We start from the raw sequence: 26,483 nt of genomic DNA, 5'->3' as shown, positions 1-26,483 counted from the left end.
CCGCGCCCCTATGATTTGAATTCAAGATGAAGTCAACTCACTTTGAATGCCCAGGACTCAATTCAGAGAACCAGATAAAACCTGATTAAAATTTAAGAACTCCAGAGCTGACTGAGACCCCGGCCCCCCAAAAATAAAAAAACCAGTTGCACTGAAGTCGATTTCTACTCATAGTGACCCTATAGGACAGAGTATAACTGCCCCTTAGGGTTTTCAAGGCTGTACGCTTTACGGAAGCAGACTGCCACATCTTTCTCCCATGGAGCAGATGGTAGGTTCAAACTGCTGACCTTTCAGTTAGCTGCCAAGTGCTTAACCACTGCACCACCAGGGTTCCTTGACCCCGTACCAAACGCACACATTTCTGGAGGAGTCATCTGAGGCCCAGAGACCAGGATGTGCGAGTCTCTCCAAAGGTCACATAGCATGCTAAACACAGAGCTGGGATGAAAACTCATCATTTCCACGTGGCTTCGGAATGTAACTCATGTTTCAAATAGGTATCTTTTCACCATCTTATGTTTCTCACACATATCCACAGTTGAGTCTCCATACTCGTGGTGCAGTGTTCTTTCCACAACACCAGGCTTCTAGGAGCATCAGACGACCCCTTGCCTGTCTGGCAGACATGGGGTTACAAGTGCTTCCCACTAAAAGAAATGCTTGAAGAATCCTTGCCTAGCTGTCTTGGACTCACCAGCCAGTCTTTGCTTGTAAATCACAGATTCTGGGCAGTAGATGCTTGACACTGACAGATAGGGCATCACTGCTTTTGCCTGGAGGCTCCGACAGATAGTTCTGTGCAGTTTTGCTGATGCACAAATTTGAATGGTTCATGCTGTGAAGACGGGTCCTTGGGAATGAGCCCCAGCCTAGCCCCCACCACCCAGCATCCGTCCACGTCTCCAGGTGGCTTGCCTTTTCTGTGCTCGCCCTTTAAACTCATGATATTATGTTTTATGGAGCTTTATAGAGGAAATGGAGCCCTGGTGGTATAGTGGTTAAGAGCTCGGCTGCTAATCAAAAGGTCAGCAGTTCAAATCCACCAGCTGCTCTTTGGAAACCCTATACGGCAGTTCTGTTCTGTCCTATAGGGTTACTATGAGTCAGAATCCACTCAACAGCCAACAACAATGTAGAAGAAATAAGGGCAGTGGGGGTTCAGCAGTAGAATTCTCTCCTTCCATGTGGGGGTTTGATTTCTGGCCGGTGCACCTCATGAGCAACCACCACCCATCCATCACTGGAGGCTTGCCTGTTGTTAATGATGCTGACAGGTTTCAGCAGAGCTTCCAGACTAAGATGGACTAGGAAGAAAGGTCTGGCTATCTACTTCCAAAAACAAGCCACTGAAAACCCTGTGGGTCATGGTCTGATCTGTCACCCATCATGGGGATGGCGCAGGACCGGGCGGCGTTTTGTTCCATTGTGCATGGGGTTGCCATGAGTCGGGTCAACTCGGCAGCAGCTAACAACAGCAATATAGAGGAAATAATACGTTGTCACAGAGCAATTCAGGAATGTTTAGCATTTGAAAACTCTAAATTATGGCTCTTGGATGTTATAAGTTATCTAGTTGGCCCCTCCGTTTTGCAGACAACAAAATTGAAGCCCAGATGAGGGAAGTAATTTGCCCAAAGCCGTACAGCTAGACGGAGGCAGAGCTGGGAGTGAAAAGCTAGGTCATTTCTGTGTGGTTTTGGATTATAACATGCTTCGTGAAGTAGTAGGTGTCTCCTTCTCTTTGTTTTTATTTAACTGAGGTTAGAATGAAATGTGCGTTCTAGAGCCCACGGGTACAGATGATTGGGCAGTTTAAATAGCGGAGAGGACGGTCTTGTGAAAGTGGCTGTCGACTGTCAGCTAGTTACCTAAATAAAAGGCCAGGGACTGGCTGGGTGCTGAAGGAGCGAGAGGTAGCTGGGGGTGGGGACCACGAACAGGTTCAGTATTCTTTTCCTAGGGCTCTGGAACAAACACCAGAATGGAAGTGGTGTAAAACGATGGAAATTTATTAGCTCGTAGCCGTGGAAGCCAGAAGTCGGAAATCTAGGTGTTGGCAGGGCCACGCTCTCTGTGGTTTCTAGGGGAGGAATTCATCCTCGTCTCTTCTAGTTTCTGGTGGTCCCAGGTGTTCCTTGGCTGTAGATGCATCACTCCACTCTCTTCCTTCGTCTTCATATGGCCGCCTTCCCTCTGTCTGTGTCTGTTGTTCTCTTTGTGTAAGGTCACCACTCATTGGACAAGGGCCCGCCCTATAACTAATTGCATCTGCAAAGACCCTATTTCCAAATAAGGCCACATTACAGCGGTTAGGCCTTCAACATACCTTTTTTGGGAGGACGCAATTCAATCTATAATAGAGTCCATCTCTCTACCTCATTGTCATGGGTCAAAGGCAAAGGATGGTCTGAAGTAGCAGCAAGCATAAATACTAGACTGCTTTTAGAGAAATCTGCGTTCAGAATGCTCAAGTGCTCTCAGTTTACAGCAAGATGTTTAGAGGTCCTGCTTTAATGAGGAGATGATCATGCAAATGGGAGCCACTAAAGCACATGGAACAGATTGCTGTTTAGAAAATTACACTTGCCCCCCACTATCTTGTTTCTGTCATTCATTTTCCTAATAATCTCAGCAGAGATGCGGGGCAGATGTTACTCCCAGCGCCCAGTTGGCAGCGCAGATTCTGTATCTAGCAGGACCTCTGTGCACATTTCTCTGAACTTGCTCTCTGTCTAGTAAATTAGTTCCTTCTGAGGAACAGTGTTTTTGCACCAGCACAGCCGCCTTCTTTGAACTACACTTGAAAAGAACTTTCAAAGGCAGCGCCAGCCTCCCCAAACACCTTTTTCCAAAGTGCTTTCCAAAGGAAGCTGTCTTCCTGTCTCCCAATATCCACCACCTTTCAGCTTTGCTTCTGAGGGCTTGGCTCAGAAGCGGTAGCTTGAAGGGACCAAGATGGCTGGAAGGATGGAAGTTAGCCTCACGAACCATAGCTGCCTTACTGATAACAGATTGTGCTGGGCTGCCAAAAGGAATTGTCCAGTGTATGATCTAGTTCCAGTTCGTGATTTGTGACCTGTCCCAGTTGTTGAAGTCACATGTCTTGATTTTTTTTCCTTTTTTGGAACTGATGTTTAGAGCTGTGTGAGTTGGATCGAATGCTGTATTAACATCTGTCCTAATCAGAAATGCTGTCAGTTATTAACCCTGATAGTCATTTTTATTTCAAAAATGTTCTTCCAAGTTCTCTCAAAAATGTCAAAATTTGGCTTCTTGGTAGGAAAAGGTAGGAAGCTGTTAGTGAAGTAGCTTAATTGCTGTGCATCAGTTTCCTCATCTGAGAAGTGAGAGTTTTGGTTAGTGCCTTCCATGTAGGGTTATCATGATTTCACACACGTAAAATTTTGTAACAGCTGGTCGGTGGATATGAGCCATTGTTATTATTGTTGTTAACAGTGGTTCTGTCTAGCCAACGTTCCATTCCCAGGAACTTCCTCTCCCCCAGTCACTACCCTCAAAAAATCAATGTTAAAAAAAATTGTTTAGTGAAGTTTTCCTATTCATTGTTTGACTCACCGGAGTGCACTGAGCCCATTCTCAGGGTTGTTGAGATGGGTAAGCATCAATCCCTGCTTCTACTTTTTGGGGAGGCCAAGAGGAAAATACCACTCAATAGCAGGTAATGACAGAATTACAGCTGGGAGGGATGGGATTTGCATTATCCCACCATCCGAGGTAAAAACCTGAGGACCCAAGGACAGAGAAGGCCTGGTTTATTCTAAAAGTTCTCCAAGTGTGAAACCAGCCTCCCACCCCCCCCACCCCGGACGCCCATCCCTGTCCAGTCCCATCTCCTGACTCTCCTGCCCTGCAGAGAGGCCTGTCTTCATCGAGTTTGGGCTCCACGGGAGACAGCCTGAGTGTGATACCTTAGGCTTCCAGACGATTCCATATGCGTGGAGTTGTTCTGAACAACCCTGGTTGATGCAGGAGGCAGGTGAGGAGGTGGGAACTGCTTTCCATGGGGTGGAAGGGTGAGTCTGAGAGGGAACTTGCCCTGAGCCACCCACAGGACTTCTGAGCAACCTGGCTGTGGTCACCTGGTGGCCTGGATGCCAAGCCTTGAACTGGGCATGGCAGTGTGAAATCCTGGCAAACCCTTTTTCATCAGAGCCAGAGGTGGTTGGGCTCCGGACCAGGCCCTGCAGGAAAATCCCGTCTGTGGAAAGCCTGTGGCCACGGCCTCCCACTTTCTGTTTGCTAAAGGGCGTGAGGAAGGGGAAGGTCAGCGACTTTTTATTTTTTCTTCAACAACCAAGACCCTGACCCATGACCTATTTACCAGAGGAAGTAGACAACAGCCAGAACCCTTTCATCACCTCCTGAACCCCTGGAAGAAGTTGTGAGAGTTGTAGCTGCTGAGTTGGCTGAAGGGACTGGGAAGGTGCAGAGCCCACCCGCTGTCTTCCTGGCTGTGGGGAGGGGGCAGTGGCCAGAGGCCCACGAGGTGGCCTGCGGTTAGTCTGGCTTGACTGCACTGTCTCATCCAGTCGTCTGTCAACACTCCCTCCACCACAGCCCCTCCCACAGACGCTGTCCACCCTGCAGCAGGCCCAGATCCATGGCCATGGGCACTGTGCAACATAAAGTCCCCAAAATTAAATGCAGGGGACATCTGTAATATTCTCTTGGCAAAACCTTTATTGAACACCTACTATGTGCCAGACATGCTCTGCTAGTCATTTGAGGTCAGAGGCTTTGGGCCAGCGTGCTTCCTAAGCAACAAGGCAGGGTTATTTTATTTCTTTTTGTTTGTTTGATTTTTGTTTTTAATATATCTTCTGACTCTTAATGCTTGACACGTAACAGATGTTCAGTAAACATTTGCCAAGTGAGGAATGTTTTGCTCTGTGCGGATTTGGGTTTGCAGTACATGCTCACTGATTCTTTCTAGGTGAACTCCTGTCGCGTACAACCCCGACTGTTACATTTCATTCCCCATTCCCTACTGTCAGTCAATTTGGGGGAGGAACAAGTAAACAGAAATGAGAAAGAGCCCTGTTTTGGAGAACTCTCCTCACTTACACAGATTACTAATTTATATAATAATTAGTAATTAGTTTAGGCTCCTTAATAATATGAATGATGGGCATTTCTTTGTATTTATTTGTATATTAATGCATGTACAGCTTGCCACCTTCCAAAAAAAAATTTCTGAGGCACTTAATGAAGATTTAAAAAGTTAAGAAAGGGAGGAATCTGGGTGAAGGAGAATTAAGAAAAAAGGGAGGATAAGGCTAGGCCCTAAATCCATGATATACAGCAGTGGTTCCTGAGTGGAGGTAATTCTGCCTGAGGACGTTTGGCAAGCCTGGAGACATTTTTGGTTGCCATGACTATAGAGGGTGCTTCTGGCATCTAGTGGGTAGAAGCCAGGGATGCACCTAAAAATCCTACAATGCACAAGACAGCCCCTGCAACAAAGTACTGTCTGACCCAAAATGTCAGTAGAGCCTAGGTTGAGAGACCCTGATGTACAGTATCTTTGGTGGAGTTTACCGCAGATGTGGCTGTGAGGCCCAGTGGGTCTCAGCTGGGGTGATACTCCCACCCTAGAAAGTTTTTAAGTATCGACCGTTGCTGACAGTGGTATTGACGGCCTGGGATATGAGGGACAGCCCTTCGCAGCAAAGAATTGTTCCACCAATGCCAACAACATGCCTGCTGGGAAACACTGGCCCTGTTCCTAAGATCCTGGGTATTCCAGGCAGAGCCCTGATCCTCACCCGGGACCCCCCAGTGTGGTGGCAGGACTATATGTTGGAGAGCCCTGTCTGCTGGGGCTCGCAGCCTCAGGCCGCAGAAGCCCCCCAGGTTATTTAGTCAATGGCTGGTCTCTTCACAAACAAGAGGGCGTCCTTATCAGTGGCAGTGGGGTGGGTGGGGAGTAGAGGACGGGGCCTGCTAGCCCCAGGAATTCTCCCAAGGTCCAGGGTCTGTTTGTAAAGCCTTCAGACAGCATTGTTTTTGTTTTAAGTGCGCAAGGATTTCTGAGCCAGACACATCTGACATGCAGATGATCACAGATTTTTAAAGGCTGTTGTCATGGTTTTGTCTCTGAAAGATTGCTATGTGCTGATGAAAGCTTTGAAGTCAGCTCTGGGACCCCAGTCCTGGCGGCCTCAGGATTTCAGAAGCAATTCTGAGCCTTGTCTGTCAGTGGTCGAGGCCTTTCTGCTGGGTCCAGTTAACCGTTTAGTATCACTCTTGCTCTGAGATCTGGAGGCCAGCCTGGGGTTCACTTGGGACTCTGGTGGAAAGCAGTTGATGTTTTCCTAAACATGTTCATTTCTGGGGTGCTAGTGGTTAGGGGAAGAGAATTGATCTGCCTGTCTATGCTCAGTCTCTATGAGGGTTTAGGGATCTGATGAGTTACCTCCAGAAGAAATTTCTTAGAGAAGGCAGTGCTTTGCCCTAAAAACTGATCATCAGTGGTGGGATTTCAGGCTGAGTGGCACATATGTGGAGTCCCTGGGTGATGCAAACGGTTGAATGCTCAGCTACTAACTGAAAGGAGGTGGTTTAAATCCACCGAGAGATGCCTTGGAAAAATGACACAGCAGTTGAAAACCCTATGTGCAGCGCAGTTCTGCTGTGAAACACATGGGGTCGCCATGATTTGGAGTCAACTCAAAGGCAACTGGTTTTTGTTTGGGGGGTTTGGGGGACATGTTATGGGTGAGACAGAAGCCCTGGTGACACGATAGTTAAGTGATTGACTGCTAACTGAAAGGTCGGTTTGAATCCACTAGCTGCTCTGCAGGAGAAAAGACCTGGGAAGCTGCTATCTTATAAAGATGACAGCCTAGGAAACCATATGGGGCAGTTCTGCTGGATCATACAGGGTCACTAGGAGTGGGAATTGACTCGACAGCAAACGACAGGAACACGGGGGAGACATTGGTGTGGGTGAGGGAGAGACAGCAGTGAATGTGGGGGCGGTGGCGGGGGACAGCCACTAAGTCACATGTCCCTGCCTGTGAGGCTGGCCCCGGGGAACCCTTTGGCACCTGCAACCCAGCAGCTCTCTTCTAGTACCTCCCGATTAGTCCCCTCTGTCGCCATTGCAGGCCCAAGGCAGAGCAGCTATCCCTCTCACCACATTGCCATTCCCCCTTGAAACAGGTTTTGCTGGGCTGGGTTGGGGAGGGTGTTTTTGTTTTGGGTTAGTGTTGCTTTTAATTAGGGCCTCCACCCAGAGGATGAAAACTCTATTCTGGACCACACCACCTCCGCTAGGAAATGGGAGCTCCCCAAAACATAGGCATCCTCATTGCAGGGGAGGTGGAAGAGATTTCTTGGGCTATATGGACTTAGCGAGGGCCTCCTAATGGGAGGCGGACTGGGGGCAGAGAGAATGGTGCCGGTCGTTAGGGCCTGTGGTTTGAGGGGTAGTTTGTACCTCCACTTGGCTGTGACATTTTAGGGACTTGATTTATTTGCCCAAGCTTCATGCGGTCTCCTTTCTTTTACAGACAGAGATTGCGAAGAGACTGAACACAATTTTAGCGCAGATCATGCCTTTCCTGTCACAAGAGGTAAGACCTTTCTTTTATTGTTGCCTTCCTGTTCTTCCCAAACCAGCCTAGTGGCTGGCTGGGTCTGGCTGTAGCCACAGCCCCCTGTCTGTTCATCCTTCAGCATAACTGATTGAAGGTCTGGGATGTGCAGAGCCTTCTGCAGCCAGTTCTGGGCAGGTGGGTCATGTCAGAGGCATTGGTTGCTCCTTCTTCTGATAGCAAGGGTTCTCTGCCACCCACCTGAGACCAGAGAGGAGGGTCCTGGCCTGCAGCTGAGCCAGTGGTAGGTGTGCGTGCCTCTCTGCTCACGGAAACCGGCATTCCCAGCCTCTGCTTTTCTGTGCCCCGAATGCCCACCCCTGGAAGTATCTAGGAGCAAGGGAGGCTGGTCAGCCAGTGTCAGGGGCCACACCCTGTGAGGGAAACCAATACCCACGGGATCCCAGCCCCCAGGCACAGGGTACCCTCACCAGAGGTGTCATCAGCTGGTCCCATCATCTTTTAAAAACACCTTCCAAGGAGCCCCCACTTGTGGCGCAGGGGCTGGGTTAGTGGGTGGTTCGAGGGAAGTATCTCCAGGGGGGCGCCTTGATGCAGGGCAGGCAGATGGGCCGAACGTAGCGGTTTTCATCCACGTTGGGCTCACTCCAACCTGCGCGTGAACCTGGCAGGCCCTGCCCTCCCACTCCCTCTAGTCCTGTGGTGGCGGGGACTACATCAGTGCCTTCCATTCCTGGGCCTGAGAAGGGGATATGGCCATGTCCACGGACCTTGCAGCCCAGTAGGGGAGACAGCTGTGTACACGGCAGGTGTGGTTCAAGGCCGAAGAGAATGAACGTGCAACAATTTATGTTCTCCCTGTAGAAATAATTAAAAAAAAGAACTCCCTTCCCGCCCTTTCCCCACTTCCTCTTTGCTTCCTTCATTTCTGTCTGGACACATACGCATTTTTTATGGTTTGCTTTCTCTTTATATAGTGGATATAGGTTAGGTATCTAAAGAGACGTGCCCTGTATTTTTCTGATCCCTTCGAACGGAAGTTGGAGATGTCCTGCCAGTTTACTGCTAACAACGTTAGCTGTATCCCTGAGAATGAGAGCACCCTCCTTCATGAATACAACACGGTTCTCCATTTAGAAGATACATTATCATTCAGTAATACCATCCAATATTTAGCTCATATTCAGATTCATGGGAAGAAGTTTTTTGTATGTGTGTGTGAGGGAGGTGGTTGGCAAACAGCCATCTTTTGCTACTCATCTATTTCTTCTAGAAGTTAATTGGAAGAAAGTTTTGATTACAAAAGTAATACATGCTCGTTATTTAAAGAAGAAAATGAAAATCCCCTGCCACCCTCCATGTGTCCTGGAGGACCACTGTTCTGGTTTAGGGGGCCTCCTTCTGTCTTTTCTTTGTGGGCCTCTGTGACCGCCTGTCCCCAGTGGCCTCCCTGTGCTCCGCAGCCCACCTGCCGCCTCTCTGGCCAGGAGGGTGGCCTCGTCTAACCCACGCCCTGTTCCCTCCAGCACCAGCAGCAGGTGGCACAGGCAGTGGAGCGCGCCAAGCAGGTCACCATGACGGAGCTGAACGCCATCATCGGGGTACGTGGACTCCCCAATCTGCCTCTCACCGTGTGTATAGCCCTTTTATTCCTCTCATTTACTGTAACCAGAGATTGACCCTGACCTTAGCTGGCCTCAAAGAATGGCGGCCCCAGGGCTGCGGCTTCCTCAAGCATCTTATGCGGTTGGACCTATTTGGGGCACTCTCCCCGCTGGTTCCCAGTTGCCTCCCAGTCCCCGAATGAAAGGGGTGCCAGACACCTCAACTTGAGTCTCACCTTAATTAACTGCTAACAATTTCAGCTGCATCTCTCAGAATGACCAGGTTAACTCTGAACAGGTTAACTGATCAGAGTACCTGGCTGCCTCCTCACACCTCCCCAGGGCTTGTCTGCCCCGCCGCCTCCCCCCTGGCAAAGGCCCGCCCTTCTTTGGCCACCTGGGATCAGAACGCTCTCTGCTGTACTGTTGATGTGGGGTGTGCTGTGAGTTTGGGGCGGGGCCTTGCTGTCCTCTGCACTGAGCTGCCTGGCTGAGCATTCCTCACCTGTTCTCTGACTTCCAGCCAGAGCACTGTCTGAGCTTTTGGTGGTCCCATCTCATGTGGGAACAGGAAGAAATGTCTGACTGCTTTCTCAGGCCCACATCTGGTCTCACCTACCCCTCGGTGGAAAGGGGAAGCCAAACCTCTCCCCTTTAGCGCCCCTACCTGGCTTGCATCTTTAGTGTGGATATCTTGGGTTCAAGTAGCATTTTTCTCCTGCTTGCTTCTTTGATGTGAGGCTAAGGATATTTAAGATATGCACCTGAGAAAAAATGTTTTTTCAGTGTGACTTTGGTCAAGACTCTTACCCTTGGGGTCCACCTTTCATCCTATAACAAAGTGGGGGTGAATGGTGAGATCCCTGCTTCCAGTCCACAGACAGCTGAGTCAAGGTCCCCAGGAAGCTCCTGAACAATGAAGATTCCGAGGCATGCACCCCACTCTTCTTTTGGTTTTTGTGCTTTAAGTTAACGTTTACAGTTCAAGTCAGTTTCTCGTACAAATATTTATACACACATTGCAGTGTGACCCTAGCTATTCTGCCTATAACGTGACAGCACACGCCTCCTTTCCACCTCAGATTTCCATGACCATTTAGCCAGCTCCTGACCCTTTCTGCCTTCTCATCTCGCCTCCGGACAGGAGCTGTCCTTTTAGACTCAGGTATCTACTTGAGCTAAGAAGCACACTCTTCACGAGTATCATTTTATGTCCCATAGTCCAGTCTAATCTGTGTCTGAAGAGTTGGCTTCGGGAATGTTTTCAGTTCTGGGCTAACAGAGTCCAGGAGGCACGTCTTCTGGGGTCCCTCCAGTCTCAGTCAGACCATTAAGTCTGGTCTTTTTACTAGAATTTAAGCTCTGCACCCCACTTTTTTCCTGCTCGGTCAGAGACTCTCTGTTGTGTTCGCTGTCAGGGCAGTCATTGGTGGTAGCCGGGCACCATCTAGTTCTTCTGGTCTCAGTCTGATGGAGTCTCTGGTTTATGTGGCCCTTTCTGTCTCTTGGGCTAATATTTTCCTTGTGTCTTTAGTGTTCTCCATTCTCCTTTGCTCCAGGTGGGTTGGGACCAGTTGATGCATCTTAGACAGCTGCTCGCTAGCTTTTAAAACCCCAGATGCCAGTTGCCGAAGAGGGATGCAGAACATTTTCTTAATAAACTTTGTTACGCCAGTTGACCTAGATATCCCCTGAAACCATGGTCCACAGACCCTGCCCCTGCTAGTCTGTCCGTTGTAGTGTTTGGTTGTATTCAGGAAACTTCTTAGTTTTTGATTTAGTCCAGTTGTGCTGACTTCCCCTGTATTGTGTGTTGTCCTTCCCTTCACCTAAGATAATTCTTAATCTACTATCTAATTAGTGAATACCCTCTCCCTCCCTCGCCACCCTCGTAACCATCTAAGAATGTTTTCTTCTGTGTTTAAACCTTTTCTTGAGTTCTTACAATAATAGTTTCATACAATATTTGTCCTTTTGCAACTGACTAATTTCACTCGGCATAATGCCTTCCAGATTCATCCATGTTATAGATGTTTCACAGATTTATTGTTGTTCTTTATTGTTGCGTAGTATTCCATTACGTGACTATACCATAATTTGTTTATCCGTTCGTCCATCGTTGGGCACCTAGGTTGTTTCCATCTTTTTTGCTATTATGAACAGTGCTGCACTGAACATGGGCGTGCATATATCTGTTCATGTGACGGCTCTTATTTCTCTAGGATATATTCCAAGGAGTGGAATTGCTGGATCCTGTGGTACTTCTATTTGTAGCTTTTTAAGGAAGCGCCAAATCAATTTCCAAAGTGGTTGTATCATTTTACATTCACACCAACAGCGTATAAGTGTTCTAGTCTCTCCATAACCTCTCCAACATTTATTCTTTTGTGTTTTTTGGATTAATACTAGCCTTGTTGGGGTGAGATGGTATCTCATTGTAGTTTTGATTTGCATTTCTCTAATGGCTAATGATCGTGAGCATTTTCTCATGTGTCTGTTAGCCACCTGAATGTCTTCTTTGGTGAAGTGCCTGTTCATATCCTTTGCCCATTTTTTAATTGGGTTATTTGTCTTTCTGTTGTTGAGGTTTTGCAGTATCTTGTAGATTTTAGAGATTAGATGCTGATTGGATTTGTCATAGGCAAAATTTTTTTCCCAGTCTGTAGATTGTCTTTTAACTCTTTCGGTGAAGTCTTTTGATGAGCATAAGTGTTTGATTTTTAGGGGCTCCCAGTTATCTGGTTTCTCTTCTGGTGTTTATGGATCGTTAGTAACGTTTTGTATTCTGTTTATGCGATGTATTAGGGCTCCTAGCATTGTCTTTATTTTTTCTTCCATGATCTTTATTGTTTTTGATTGTATATTTAGGTCTTTGATCCATTTTGAGTTAGTTTTTGTGCTTGATGTGAGGTATGGGTCTTGTTTCAGTTTTTTGTAGATGAATATTGAGTTATGCCAGCACCATTTGTTAAAGAGACTGACTTTTCCCCCATTAACGGACTTTGGGCCTTTGTCAAATATTAACTGCTCATAGGTGGATGAGTTTACATCTGAATTTTCAATTCTGTTCCGTTGGTCTATGTATCTGTTGTTGTACCAGTACCAGGCTGTTTTGACTACCGTGGCAGTATAATAGGTTCTAAAATCAGGTAGTATGAGGCCTCTCACTTTGTTCTTCTTCTTCAGTAATGCTTTACTTATCCAATGCCTCTTCCCTTTCCATATGAAGTTGGTGATTTGTTTCTCCATCTCGTTAAAAAATGCCATTGGAATTTGGATCCAGATCACTTTGGGTAGAATAGACATTTTTACAATGTTGAGTCATCCTATCCATGAGCAAGGTATATTTTTCCACTTAGGTAGGTCTCTTTTGGTTTCTTGCAGTAATGTCTTGTTTTCATTGTATAGGTCTTTTATGTCTCTGGTTAGATTTATTTCTAAGTATTTTATCTTCTTGGGGGCTATTGTAAATGGTATTGATTTGGTGATTTCCTCTTCAAAGCCTTCTTTGTTGGTGTAGAGGAATCCAATAGATTTTTGTATGCTTATCTTGTATCCTATACTTTGCTGAAATCTTCTATTAGTTCCAGTAGTTTTCTTGAGGGTTCTTTGGGGTTTTCTGTGTATAAAATCATACCATCTGCAGATGGAGATACTTTTACTTCTTCCTTGCCAATTTGGATGCTCTTTATTTCTTTTCCTAGCCTAATTGCTCTGGCTAGGACCTCCAGCACTATGTTGAATGAAAGTGGTGATAAAGGGCATCCTTGTCTGTTTCCCGCTCTCAAGGGGAATGCTTTCAGACTCTCCAGTTAGGGTGATGTTGGCTGTTGGCTAAATGCTCTTAATTATGTTCAAGAATTTCCCTTCTGTTCCTATTTTGCTGAGAGTTTTTATCATGAATGGGTGTTGGACTTTGTCAAATATCTTTTCTGCATCAATCGATGAGATCATGTGGTTCGTGTCTTGTTTTATTTATATGATGGAGTCCATTGATTGTTTTTCTAATGTTGAACCATCCCTGCATACATGGTATGAATCCCACTTCGTCATGGTGAATTATTTTTTTGATATGTTGTTGAATTCTATTGGCTAGAATGTTTATGAGGATTTTTGCAGCTGTGTTCATAGGGATATTGGTCTGTAATTTTCTTTTTTTGTGGTGTCTTTACCTGGTTTTGATATCAAGGTTATGCTGGCTTCATAGAATGAGTTTGGGAGTATCCCATCCTTTTCTGTACTCTGAAATACCTTTAGTAGTAGTAGTGGTGTTAAGTCTTCTCTGAAAGTTTGGTAGACTTCTCCAGTGAAATCATCAGGGCCAGGGCTTTTTTTTGTTGCGAGTTTTTAAATTACATTTTGAATCTCTTCTTTTGTTATAGGTTTATTTAGTTGTTCTACGTCTCTTTGTGTTAATTTAGGTAGGTAGTGTGTTTCTAGAAATTTGTCCATTTCCTTTAGATCTTCAAATTTGTTAGAGTACAGTATTTCATAGTATTGTTATGATTCTTTTAATTTCAGTTTGGTCTGTTGTGATACCACCCATCTCATTTCTTGTTCGGGTTATTTGCTTCCTCTCCTCATTTTCTTTTGTCAGTTTGACCAATGGTTTATTGATTTTGTTGATTTTTCTCAAAGAACCAGCTTTTGGTCTTGTTAACTCTTTCAGTTGTTTTTCTATTTCATTTAACTCTGCTCTAATTCTTAGTATTTCCTTTCTTATGGCGCCCGAGGGCTGCTTTTGCTGCTCTCTTTCTACTTGTTTGAGTTTTGGGTTAATGTTTTGATCTTGGCCCTTTCTTTTTTTTGGATGTGTGCATTTATTGCTATAAATTGACCTCTGAGCACTGATCTGCTATGTCCCAAAGGTTCTGGTAGGATGTGTTTTCATTCTCGTTTGATTCTGTGAATTTCTTTATTCCTTACTTTAATTTCTTCTATAACTCAGTAATTTTTGAGCAAGGTGTTGTTCAGTTTCCATGTGTTTGATTTTTTTTATTTGCTTTTTCTATCATTGATTTCCACTTTTATGGCTTTATGGTCAGAAAAGATGCTTTGTAATATTTTGATGCTTTGGATTCTGTTAAGGCTTGATTTATGGCATAATATGTGGTCTATTCTGGAGAATGTTCCCTGTGTGTTGGGAAAGAAAGTATACTTGGCTGCTGTTGGGGGTAGTGTTCTGTATATGTCTATGAGATAAAGTTGGTTGATTGTGGCATTTAGATCTTCCGTGTCTTTGTTGAACTTCTTTCTGGATGTTCTGTCCTTCACCGAAAGTGGTGTGTTGAAGTCTTCTACTATTACTCTGTAGCTGTCTGTCTTTTTTCAGTGCTATTAGAGATTGTTTTATGTATTTTGGAGCTTTGTCGTTGGGTGGGTAAAGTATTTATTATGGTTATGTCCTCCTGGTGTATTGACCCTTTAATCATTATATAGTGTCCTTTCTTATCCTTTGTGGTGGCTTTTACTTTAAAGGCTTTTACTTTAAAGTCATGGATTAATATTGCGAGTCCTGCTCGTTTTTGATTGTTGTTTGTGTGATATATTTTTTTCCGTCCTTTGGGTTTTAGTTTGTATTTGTGTCCTTAAGTCTAAGGTGTGTCTCTTGTAAGCAGCGTATAGATGGATTGTGTTTTTTTATCCATTCTGCCACTCTCTGTCTCTTTAGTGGTGCATTTAGTCCATTTGATAGGTATAAGTTTAGTTCTGTCATTTTGTTGTCTTTTTTTGTGTGTTGTTGATAGTTTCTTTGTTTCACTTAATTTTCTGTGCTGTGTCATTTTCCTTTATGTATTTTCTTTTCATTTTTTTCATTGTTGTTGATTTTGTATTTGCTGAGTCTTTATGTTTTTCTTGTTTTTTATTCTGATGTGTAGGATTGTTAGTTTCCTTTGTGGTTACCCTGATATTTACCCCTATTTTCTAAGTTTAAACCAATCTTTTATTTCTTTATATCACCTTGACTTCCTCTCCATATGAAAGATCTATGACTACATTTTTTAGTCCCTCTTTTTTGTTTTAATGTTCTCGTCTTTTACTTATTGACGTCTCTGTTTCCCTGTGTTCAGTGTTTCAGCTTTGATTTATTTTTGTGACTTCCCTATCTGAGTTGATACCTGGTTGCTCTGCTGTGTTCTGGTCTTGGGTTGTTATCTGATGTTATTGATTTTCTAACTGGAGGACTCCCTTTAGTATGTCTTGTAATTTATTTGGGGGGGGGTTGCAAATTTTCTAAACTTCTGTTTATCTGGAAATGCCCTAATTTCACCATCATATTTGAGAGACAGTTTTGCTGGATATATAATTCTTGGCTGGCATTTTTTTTCCTTGAAGACTTTGTATATGTTATCCCATTGCCTTCTTGCCTGCATGGTTTCTGCCTAATAGTCTGAGCTTATTCTTATTGACTCTCCTTTGTAGATGACTTTTTGTTTATTTTTAGCCGCTCTTAAAATTCTCTCTTTATCTTTGGTTTTGGCAAGCTTGATTATAATATGTCTTGGTGACTTTGTTTTGGGATCTACCTTATGTAGGGTTCGATGAGCATCTTGGATAGATATCTTCTCTTCTTTCACGATATCAGGGAAGTTTTCTGCCAACAAATCTTCAACAATTCTCTCTTTATTTTCTGTTATCCCCACTGTTCTGGTGCTCCAGTCACTCAGGTTATTCCTCTTGATAGAGTCCCACGTAATTCTTAGGGTTTCTTTATTTTTTAAAATTCTTTTATCTGATTTCTCCTCAAATAAGTTGGTGTCAAGTGCTTTATCTTCAGTCTCACTAATTCTGACTTCCGTTGCCTCAATTCTGCTCCTATGACTTTCTGTTGAGTAGTCTGATTCTGAAATTTTATTGTTAATCTTCTGGATTTCTGATTGCTGCCACTCTATGAATTCTTGCAGCCTGTTAAATTTTTCATTGCGCTCTTTTGCAATCTTCTTAAGTTCCTCTATTGCTTTGTCTGTGTGTTCCTTGGCTTGTTCTGTGTTTTGCCTGATTTCCTGAAGAATTTTGTATATTAATCTTTTGTGTTCTACCTCTGGTAGTTCTAAGAAGTTCTCTTCCTCTGGAAGATTTCTTGATTCTTTTTTTTGGGAGCTTGCTGAAGCCGTCATGATCTGCCTCTTTATGTGATTTGGACAGGGGTCCAAGAATAAGTGGTGTCTCCCAGTCCTTCCAACCAACAGCACTAGGTGCCCATAGTCCAGCTACAAAACCCACCAACCTACGCGCTTTAGAGAACTGTTCAAGGTGGAACTGAAGACCACAGGAGTGTCTTCTGCTTGGTGGGATACATGGTGGATCTTCAGTCCAGGGCACACCTGGAGACCTGTGTTCTTATCATGGTTCTTCACTGTGTGACCTCGGGCAGGTCCCTTCTCTTCCTCGGACCTCAGTTACTACATCGATACTGTTGTCTCTGAGCCATCAATAAGTTATTATATTTATTTAGTTTATGTTTGCTTACTGTGTCCTAGCTTCTTGTTTTGTTATGTTTTGATATGCCGAAATAGGCTGTTTGTGTGAGTTAGTTTGATTATTGGCACCTTTGAAGCTCTAATGTCCTGTCACCAGGTGGTTAGATCTGTTACTAGGTATGTTAGCCCAGGAGTCCATTTACTTTTCTTGTATGGATTCAGCTCAGGTGTCCAGATAGTTGGTCACCAAGAGTGTTGTGCAGGCTCTCACTTACAGTTCTAGACAGGCAGGGGTGACTGGAGTAGGCACAAGTATGTGACTGCAGCAGGGGGCTCACACGCTGAGCAAGGCAGGGGCCTGACGGCTGCTCCTGAGCGTCTGGGAGGAAAGCCTGTCCCTGTTCTCTAAAGCGCGTAGGTTGGTGGGTTTTGTAGCTGGACTATGGGCACCTAGTACTGTTGGTTGGAAGGACTGGGAGACACCACTTATTCTTGGACCCCTGTCGCGGGTGCCTGGGTGGCATGGGTGGAGCCACCAGTCCTCAGGCCCCTGATGTGGGTAGGTGAGAACCCTGCTTAATGGGCAGAGCAGTGTCAAATGTCATGAACCTGCCACTCCACCGTATAGCTGATACAGTGAAGTTAGGCTTCAGGTATATCCCCTATTGTACTGTGCTAATGAGGGCCTACACTGTTGAAATGGGCCCACACAAGTCTGTGCAGGGGTGAAAGGCATTCAGAATCCACGGACCCGTTATGCCTGTGCCTTGGCGAAAGAGCTGTGCCTACCCTGAGTTCCTGGCTTAAGGGAGCTGGCAGATTATTTTTTCCTGTTTGTTAATTTGTTACCTCTCCAAAGCTGGGAGAGTGGCTCAAGGGGCATGACAGGTCCTACTTCTGGCCCAGGGGAAGCAGCAATCACTGAAGCTGGCCTGGACTTGGTACAGAGTGAGGAGGGAGCAGATAAATAGGAGAGAGGTTCTTCCCAAACGGGGTGTTTTTTGATCCGCGTGGTGGGTTAAATGCATATACTTTCTTTCACCAATTGAGGCTGCTTTTCACTGGCTCTGGAGGCCTGAGCAGACTCTCCGCCGCTGGTCTCTCCCGACTTGGAAAACGCGTCCCTAACGCCACTAGCTGCCTCACCACGCATGCCAGCTGATCTGGCCTGCAGGACGCCGGCTCGCACTGGATCAGGTCTGGCAACTCCTTGCTGCTTCTGAATCTTCTCTCCTTCCCCGTGCCACTCCGTCCAATTCCTCAACTTTGCCTTTGATGTTCAGGGCTCCTAGATTGTCATATATAATCAATTCAGTTGTTTTTTTGGGTCTTTGTTGTAAGAGGGACCACCAGAAGCGTCTGACTATTCTGCTGTCTTAGCCCCACCTTCCCCACTGTTCTTTTTCATAGGTCTAGGGGTGGGACTGGTGGCCTAGTGGTCAAGAGTTCAGCTGCTAACCAAAAGGTTGGCAGTTCAAATCACCAGGTGCTCCTTGGAAACCCTGTGCGGCAGTTCTGCTCTGTCCTATAGGGTCGCTATGAGTCGGAATCCACTCGACAGCAGTGGGTTTCTTGTTTCTTTGTTTAAGGGGTGGGACTGGGAATCTGTGTTTTCAAGTCTTTCAGCTGATTCTGAAGCATAGTCAGGCCTGGAAAGCAGGAGACTGGTTGGCTGGTCCCTTCATTCAGCCTTAGCATTTTAGGATTCTGGTTGGTCTCCATTCTCTTTTTGTTGTTATCTAAAGACATCATTTCAAGGTGGAACTGAAGACCACAGGAGTGTCTTCTGCTTGGTGGGATACATGGTGGATCTTCAGTCCAGGGCACACCTGGAGACCTGTGTTCTTATCATGGTTCTTCACTGTGTGACCTCGGGCAGGTCCCTTCTCTTCCTCGGACCTCAGTTACTGCATCGATACAAGAGGTGGTTGGAACAGCTCATCTCTCTAGGCCTTCCCCACTTCCACTAGAAGTGCTGAGACATTAGGGTCAGAGAGACAGTGATGCTTGTGGATACCAACACCTCCGTCACGCCATTGGGGCCCATGATGGTCACAGAGCCCTTTGGAAAAGCAGCCCAGTGGTTCTGTCCTTCTGGTCTGAGCCTCTGATGGCAGCTGGAAGATGGAAGCATTAGCTTGGTTTGAATTCTGGCAGTCTTGAGGGAGGAGTAGGCCCCACCCATCTGGGAGGGGAATGCAGTAGAGAGGAATATGGAAACTGAAACAAAATGAAGTGTTCAGTCTTCAGAGCCAGTGAGCTGGAGGGCAGCACCCCCAGAGGGGAATCGTAATATTTTAAGGTTGAGAGGATACTCAGAGATCACCTGTTGTTGCTGCTGTTGGGTGCTGTCAAGTCTATTCCAACTCATGGTGACCGTATAGGACTGAGTAGAACTGCCCCGTAGGATTTCTAAGGCTCTAAGTCTTTACAAGAGCAGATCACTAGGTCTTTTCTTCTGCAGAGCGGCTGGTAGGTTTAAACCTCTGATTTTCCATTTAGCAGCTGAGTGCTTAACCGTTGGGTTTTTCAGCCTCAGCACTATTGACATTTGGGGCTGGATCATGCTGTGTTGTGGGGGCTGTCCTGTGCTCACAGGATGTTTAGCAGCACCCATGGCCTCTAACCAATAGATACTAGTAACACCCCCACATTCACAGTTGTGACAACCGGAAATGTCCCTGGAGGGCATAGTTGCCCCAGGCTGGGAACCACTGACGTAGGCCACTGCCCTCGCGTTACAGAGAAGGCCAGAAAGGTGCGGTGCTTTCTGAGCAGTCACACAGCTGCTTAGGGGCAAAACCAAGTCAGAGGCCCAGGGCTGACTTACACCCCCTCCCTCCCCGCCCTCATGTGTGGCCTGTGTCCTTGCCTCAGTGGTTCTGCTGATAGTGGCAGGAGGGGTAGGCGGGGTAGGACATGCATTGTGAGTTCTGTCTTCTGAAATTTCTCCTCTTCCTCCCCACCCCCTTAACAGGAGTCTTCTTAAGGCTCCAGGTTGAACCACCGTCCTTGCAGTGGCCAGGATAGGGTCCCTCCTCCCCATCTGCCTCCCTCTTTGGAATTAGAATCCTCTTTTGAAATTTGTTTTTTTCTTCTAAGTTTTAAGAAAGGAGTAAAACTGGGGAAGAAGCACCGCTTGGATTAGCTCCACTTCCTTTAAGTCGTATTTAGGAAGCGACAAGTTAGGTCAGGGCAGCTCCAGGCAGATATTGGAATTCAATTAAAGCCAACGAGTGGGGACTGTGACCCCCATTTTCAAGGTAATTGCTTCTCGGGCTCTGAGTGAATGCAGCCGTCGCCCTGTCATTAAGCAGGCAGCCGTCTAATCGCTGCGCCTGACAGAGCCTCACAAGGCAGGAATTACGGACAGCTGAGGCATGCTCGCGCCGGGGAGCCGTGCTTGACTGCACTCCAGCCAGGGAGGCAGCTAATCTAGTCAGGGCGTTCTTTATCTCCTCCTCCTTGAGGAGACAGGAGAGGGCCTGCAGCTGAGCTGGCTCCTGAGGGAGAGATGGAGAAGGCTGGCAGGGGGCCGGGATGGCCCAGGGCTGAAGAGAAGAGGGGACAGTAAAGAGCAAGGGAGGGTCCCAGGAGGCTCTTGGCAACAACTAGGGACCACCCCGTGGTGCTGATTTGCCTGTCTGGAAGGAGAAACAGCCAGGCAACCTGGTCTGGGCATGTGGGGGGCTTTGGGCAGTTCCTTTCTTGCCTCTGGGCCTCAGTTTCCCCATTTGTGAAAAAAAGGGAACGGACTACGTCGGTTTAGTATGGCATGCTCGATCCTATTGTGGCTCTCCTGGACATGGAGCTGAAGGATCCTGAGGCCATGTCTCTGCTCAGCTCAAAGGGTGGTCCGACAGTGAAGTCTGGCACGGGCATGGGTATGTTAGGCCCTGACTCACGGTGACCCCACGCACAATGTTACGCTGCACAGTCCCGCGCCATCCCTGATCAGTTGCGGATTGGACCATTTTGATCCATGGGGTTTTTTGTTTGTTTGTTTTTAAATAGTATTTTGTTGTGTTTTCGGTGAAAGTTTACACGGCAAATTAGGTTCCCGTTTGACAATTTCTACAAAAATTGTTCAGTGACATTAGTTACACGTTGGTTTCACAGTGTGCCAACATTCTCTAACTGCATTCTGGTTGTTCCATTTCCAGTTCTCTAGTTCCCCTACTCCCTTACCTTCTTATCTTTGCAGTAATCCATGGAGTTTTCATTGGCTGATTTTTGGAAATAGATTACCAGGGTTTTCTTCTCAGTATGTCTTAGTTTGGAAGCTTCGCTGAAACCGCAACTTGCAAGCCTCCACTGACAGATGAGTGGTGGCTGTGTGTGAGGTGCATTGGCCAGAAAATGAACCTGGCTCTCCTGCGTGGAAGGCGAGAATTCTACCACTGAGCAGCCACTGCCCGCGGGCATGGGTGTAGCTTATGGAATATTTATCACCTGGATTTTTAGAGTATTTCTGGGACCTCCCTGGTGAGAAGCACCAGGCTCCAAGGTCAGGAAGGACCAGGCTCCAAGGGGGGAGTGGAAGGAGAGGCAGAAGGAGGGAGGTGAGGCTTGCTGGCCAGTCCCACACCTCTCTTCCCTATGGGTCCACAGGGAACTCAAGTATCCCTGTAGGCAAGACCTATCAGGATTTGTTACTGTAGGCTGCCTGCCCCTCCTTCTTGGATCCAAACTATTGGGCATCCTTAGAGGGACAAGATTCTTGGGTGCAAGAAAAGAAATTTTGGCCCTCCGTCAATACCTTGAGGAAGGCAGCACCTGTTTTTCCCAGACAGATTAAAGACCCTGTGAGCTGATGTATCAACTGTTTCCAGAACCTTCTTTTTGCATTGCTCTAGCTGGTCCAAGGTCTTTGGACTGGGGGTGAGGGATGTGGGAGGGCTGTCACCCCACTTGCCCACTGACAGTTTGGTCTGTATTCCCTTTGGAATTATTAGTGGAAGAGAGAATTTAAATCACTGACTTAATTTTTTTTTTTTTTTTTTTAAGTGGAGATGGGATTGTAGCTTGTCAAAAACTGCACAGGGTCTTTTGAAGCCATACCTAGGCTTTTGTGTTCGCTTGCGGGTGTCGATGAGCTGGATCAGCTGACTGAATTTCACATGAGGAGGAAGGATCTGTCTTTTTTTTTTTTTTTTTTTTTCTTTTTTTCAGCAAGGTAGCTGTGGTGGAGAGAGGAGCAGGGCTGGGTCTGAGTCCTGGCTCTGGTTGCTGCTGGCTTAGCCGGGTCCCTTAGCTTCTCTGAGCCTGTTCCCCATCTCCGAAACGGGCTTATGAAGGTTGTTGTGAGTGTTGAAAGCTATTATCAAGCATGAAAGCACTTCTTCGTAACTCTGTGAAATTCATTGTGGAGTTGTGGGGCCCATTGAGATGTGAAATGAGGGGAACCAGCATAGGCCCAGACCTCTGTCCCTTGGAGTGTTAATTTTGTGCCATGGGGACCTTGTCTGCTTCCTCTGCTCACAGCCTTCCATGAGTCTTGGCTCTGGAAATGCTTAGAGAACTTCACTAAGTTTAACCCACCAAGTGGGGAACCTAAGAAGTGAAGCATTAAATCTGCCCGCAAAGGCTGAAGGTGTGATGTGCATAATCCAATTACACATGCTGGGCCAGCCAGAACCACTGGTTGGCCTCTCCTGAGAGTGGTGGCGCCTTCCGAGCTCAGGCCTCAGGTGCTGGGCGCACACATGGAGCACGGGGATGCACGTGTGCCCCATGGACATGTTCTTGGACACATGTGCCTGGCACGAGGCTTTGGAGGATGGCACAGTGAGCACTCGTGGGTGGGCTTGGTTGCAGACTCCGAGCCCCTGTTTGGGGGCTGAGGGTGGGAGGGGGAGTTGCCGACTTCATTTCGTGTCACGGATGGAGAAGCCCTGGCACTGGAAGGGATGGTAAAAAGAGGAGACAGGCGGTGGCCTGAGTTCAGGGCCCCGCTCAGGCTGGGAACTGATTTCACTTGTCCCTGTGGGGAAGGCTCCCCATTTGAAACCATCACCCTCCCCACTCAGATGTCTGTGTTTCAGCACATTGTCCTCTGAAGCCAGAGGACGTGTCGCAGGCATGGCAGCTGTTCCGGATAGGCGAAGAGAAAGGAGCTCAACTTCCCAGGGAATGGAAGCGCAGCCTGAGGTGGCCCTGCCAGTGGAGGGGCTGCAGCTGGTGACATGGGGACAGCAACTCTGTCAACTCTGCTCAGCCAGGGAGAATACTTTCGTTTCACTCTTTATTGCAACCCAGACTGTTGTTAGCAGACCCTACACCCAGCAACTCCTCGTGCCTGCTCTCGCCACAAGGAGAAGTCTTGGAGATTGGCTCTTCTGTACCTGCTCCCTCTCAAGCTGCTGGGCCAGTCCTAACTGGACCTTCAAACCACCTGAAGCAGACCCCGGGGGAGCTTCTGCCTGTGCAGGGTGATTACTCTTACACTTGAGAAAGTCTTCAGGTTTGCATGGAAGATTCCTTTCCTCTCTTGCAAAGAGGGCACTTCTGCCTGACTCCCTAAGGCAGAAGAGCCACCAGTCCTAGAATCTCGGAGGCGTTGAAAACCAGTTTTCCAAGCAGCCAGTGCTGCCTTTGTTCCAGGTTTTTGATGCTGGTTCACTGGTTTGTGTGTCGCAGAAGCAAGACACCCTATTGATGCCCCTGCTCCCAGCTAACTGTTCTAGCTGCATCTGATTGGTCAAAATCATCTGTGCCTGGGCCTTAGAGCGGAGGCTCGGATCAGGGAGGCAGACGGTTGCCTTTGGACAGAGCCACACTGCTGGGTTATTTTCCAGCCTCTCCCTGCATACCTTCTCCAACATTCTCACTTACTCACCCAACGAACAGGTACTGAGCAAACATGTCAGGCACTGTTCGAGGTGCTGGGATGGATAAGACAAGGTTCTTGTCTTCCTGGAGCTCATGATCTCCTGGGTGTGACATATAAGTTGCCAAGTATCCCATAAAGATGAAGGAAATGAGGGTTATGTTTGTAGTCCAGCCATAGTGTTTCTGATGCTAATGGAGCTTACTTTGCGTTTACACGTAGTAATGCATGTCATTCTTATACAACCCTAAGAGATGAGCTCTTGCCTCATCTCTGTCCTGCAGATGAGGAGACTGAAGCCCAGCAGGGTCAGGTGACTTGTCTAAGGTCTCATAGCTGATAGGACATAGAGCGGGACGTTCACCCTAGGCTGTCTGGCTCCAGAGCTTGGGCTGTTAGAACTCTTAAAAAGGATCAATCCATTCTGACGAGGAAGATGGAGGGGACTTCCCAAAGGAGGTGGCATTTGAACTGGGCAAGGTGGTGAGCCTGGAAGATTGGGTGGGAGAGGAGACCTTACCTGGTAAGGTAAGAGTGTGAGTGTTTGGGACTATTCACTTACATCTTTCCATGAGTACAAATCTTCAGGCCATTTTTCCTCTTGAAAGGGAATCGTTCATGGGAGGACTGAGCTGTGTGCCCAGGCAGCCAAGGAATCAGTACAGCTGGGCTTTGAACAGATTGTTTGCGGTTTGAACCCCTGCTGAGAATTTGCATTTCCAACAAGTTCGCAGGCGATGCTAATGCTGCTGGTTAGGGACCAATTCTGAGAACTACTAGTACAGCAGTGGTTTTCAAAATTTATTATACATAAGAATCGCCCGGGAATCTTGTTAAAACTGTACACTCTGATGGAGTATATTTGGGTGGAGATACAAATTCTCATTCGCACCAGTTGGAAGCCCTGCAGTACAAGCTACTTCTTTGGGGTCTTTGGAGCCATCTGCCCTCGCCTTCTCTTTCCCCTTTTCCTCGAGAGACCTTACTGGCTGTGCACTACAAAAAGTGGATTAAATACCCTAGTCCTTGCTTTTGGGGATTTTACTAAATAGTTATCACTGGCAGAATTGAACGACCTAGAGCAACTGGACTAAAACCAAAGGACCCCCGCTGGAGACTTATTTAAAACAAAGTGTCTAGATGATTATGTTAGGATCCAGCCACACCAGGGAATACCATGTGGCCGTTAGAAAGGACAAGTTTATTTGTTTTGTGCTCATCGCTCTTAAATTAAATCAGTGTGGTTAACAAGAGCCCATTTGTGTAGAAATACATACCTTTAAAACATTTCATAAAGATTGATTAATTAATTAAAGATTTCCGCAAAATAAAATCTAGACAGATCAACAGTGGAATCTTTTAGGTTGAAGGGTGATTTAAAAATGATTTTTTAATCTGTATTTCTTTTTACTATTTTTTTTACAATGAGCATGTATTATTTTTGTAATATGATTTTTTTTTTTTTTTTTTAATGTGTTTTCTTTAAAAAGAAAAAGTGTAGGAAGGACTTCAGGTGTAAGCTCCCATCAGGAAGGAACCTGAGTTTCTTGGTTGGAGAGTTTGGATTTCTGCACTGGACTCTGAGGTGCTGGCTTCCGGGGCCCCCTTAGCTTTGCTTCTGCTGTGGTATCTCAGGGAGATCTGAGGTCAGACCACTCTGGGACCAGTGTCCATCATCAGCTTCTGTAAACTGCCTAGAGACAGGTCTTCAGTGATGCCCTGAGGCCCCGCTGCCAGCTTTTCACCCCAAGCTGAGAAATGGAGCCATCCCATGCCAGGAGCGTGGTGGTGGCTGTGGCACTTCGGGATGGCGACTAGGTTAGCAGTTTGTAGCTTAGATGAGGGAGACCAGGACCCTTAACTTCTGACCCCAAACACTTTCTAGCTCTTGGAATCTCCCCTGCCACCAGAATGTAGGCCTTCCCTGGGTTCTGTTATCTCTTAGTTGCTGGAAATCCATTTCTCATTGGATAAAATTTTGAAGCTTGCCACATCTTTGCTCAGGAGCCCCGTTCCTCTCCCCCCACTGCCACCCCCACTGTTCTTGCTTTGGGAGTTTCCTTAGGACCATTCTTTGAATGAAGTTGGGTGGTTGACAGACCAGAATCCGAATTCTCTCTCACTAGTGATGGGACTTGGCCAGGACCTGACTGCCCGTTCCAGCTCCCTCAGCCTCAGTTTGCTGTCTAGACAATGGGCAGTACCTCTGTTACAGATAGCACTTGGAAAGTGCCCAGGCATTCACTTAGGCATTCAGTAGATGTTGGTTCCCTTCTCTTGTTCTAGTTGAGAAGAAAGATGTGTGCATGGGCAGATACCAGCATAGCCATGGCCCCACTCACTCCTAGGAAATATTCCAATCTTCAAGAAATATTTGGCTGCTGTGTTGCCTGCTCCCTGATACTCATGGGTTCTGGCACAATCTTAGGAATGCTAAGGGCATTCTGTCCTGGCTGCGGAGGAGAGCCAGTGCCGCCCAAGCCAGTGATTTGGGTGTGGGTAGGGGAGGGGGAGAGAGAAGCCCCTGAGGTTAGTGTTGGGTTGGGGTGTTTGGGGTCTCTGGAGCCAGGGGAGTGAAGTCCATGACTGGGGATGGGGGGGGGGACCCAGGAGGTTTTGTTCCTATTGGTAGTAATACTGAGTTAATGTGTGTAGAGTTTTTAGGACATTGTAAGCCATCAGTAAACATCAGCTACTGTCAGGATCACTTAGTTGAGGAGTGGTCGTGGGTGGTAGGGGCTGTCATCTACGTTATCTTGCAGGAATCCTCTGAGGTAGACGCTACTTCCCCCCTTTTACAGATAAGGGAATTTGAGGCTCAGGAAGGTAAAGTAACCTTCCCAAGGTCACACAGCTACTAAGTGCCAGAGTTGGGATTTGAATCATCCTGGTCTGTCTGGCTCCAACCCCTCCACCTTCCCTGTGACTGTTCTCCACGCTGATGCCCAGCAATCTTAGTTCTCATTCCACCGGCCCCTGATGCCCAGCGATCTAAGTTCTCATTTGACTGGCCCCTGATGCCCAGTGATATCTTAGTTCTCATTCC

General features: G+C 46.7%; 1 protein-coding gene across 3 annotated transcripts in view; it reads left to right on the top strand.

Moving 5' to 3' along the window:
• TLE3 (TLE family member 3, transcriptional corepressor) overlaps positions 1-26,483 on the top strand; it is a 66,999-nt gene that overhangs the window by 19,950 nt on the left and 20,566 nt on the right. For 2 of the 3 annotated variants that reach the window (XM_012555049.2, XM_023729762.1), the window contains 2 exons: positions 7,539-7,601; positions 9,110-9,184. In XM_012555049.2, the coding sequence (XP_012410503.1) occupies positions 7,539-7,601; positions 9,110-9,184 (138 nt within the window). Of the gene's footprint in view, positions 1-7,538; positions 7,602-9,109; positions 9,215-26,483 lie in introns of all 3 variants that reach the window. The other variant, XM_023729761.1, reaches the window with a different exon arrangement.

This window comes from Trichechus manatus, unplaced genomic scaffold (assembly GCF_000243295.1).
Source record: "Trichechus manatus latirostris isolate Lorelei unplaced genomic scaffold, TriManLat1.0 scaffold00030, whole genome shotgun sequence".
NCBI lineage: Eukaryota > Metazoa > Chordata > Mammalia > Sirenia > Trichechidae > Trichechus > Trichechus manatus.
The sequence above is the reverse complement of the archived record's forward strand: the minus strand, read 5'-3'. Positions and strand labels throughout refer to the sequence as shown.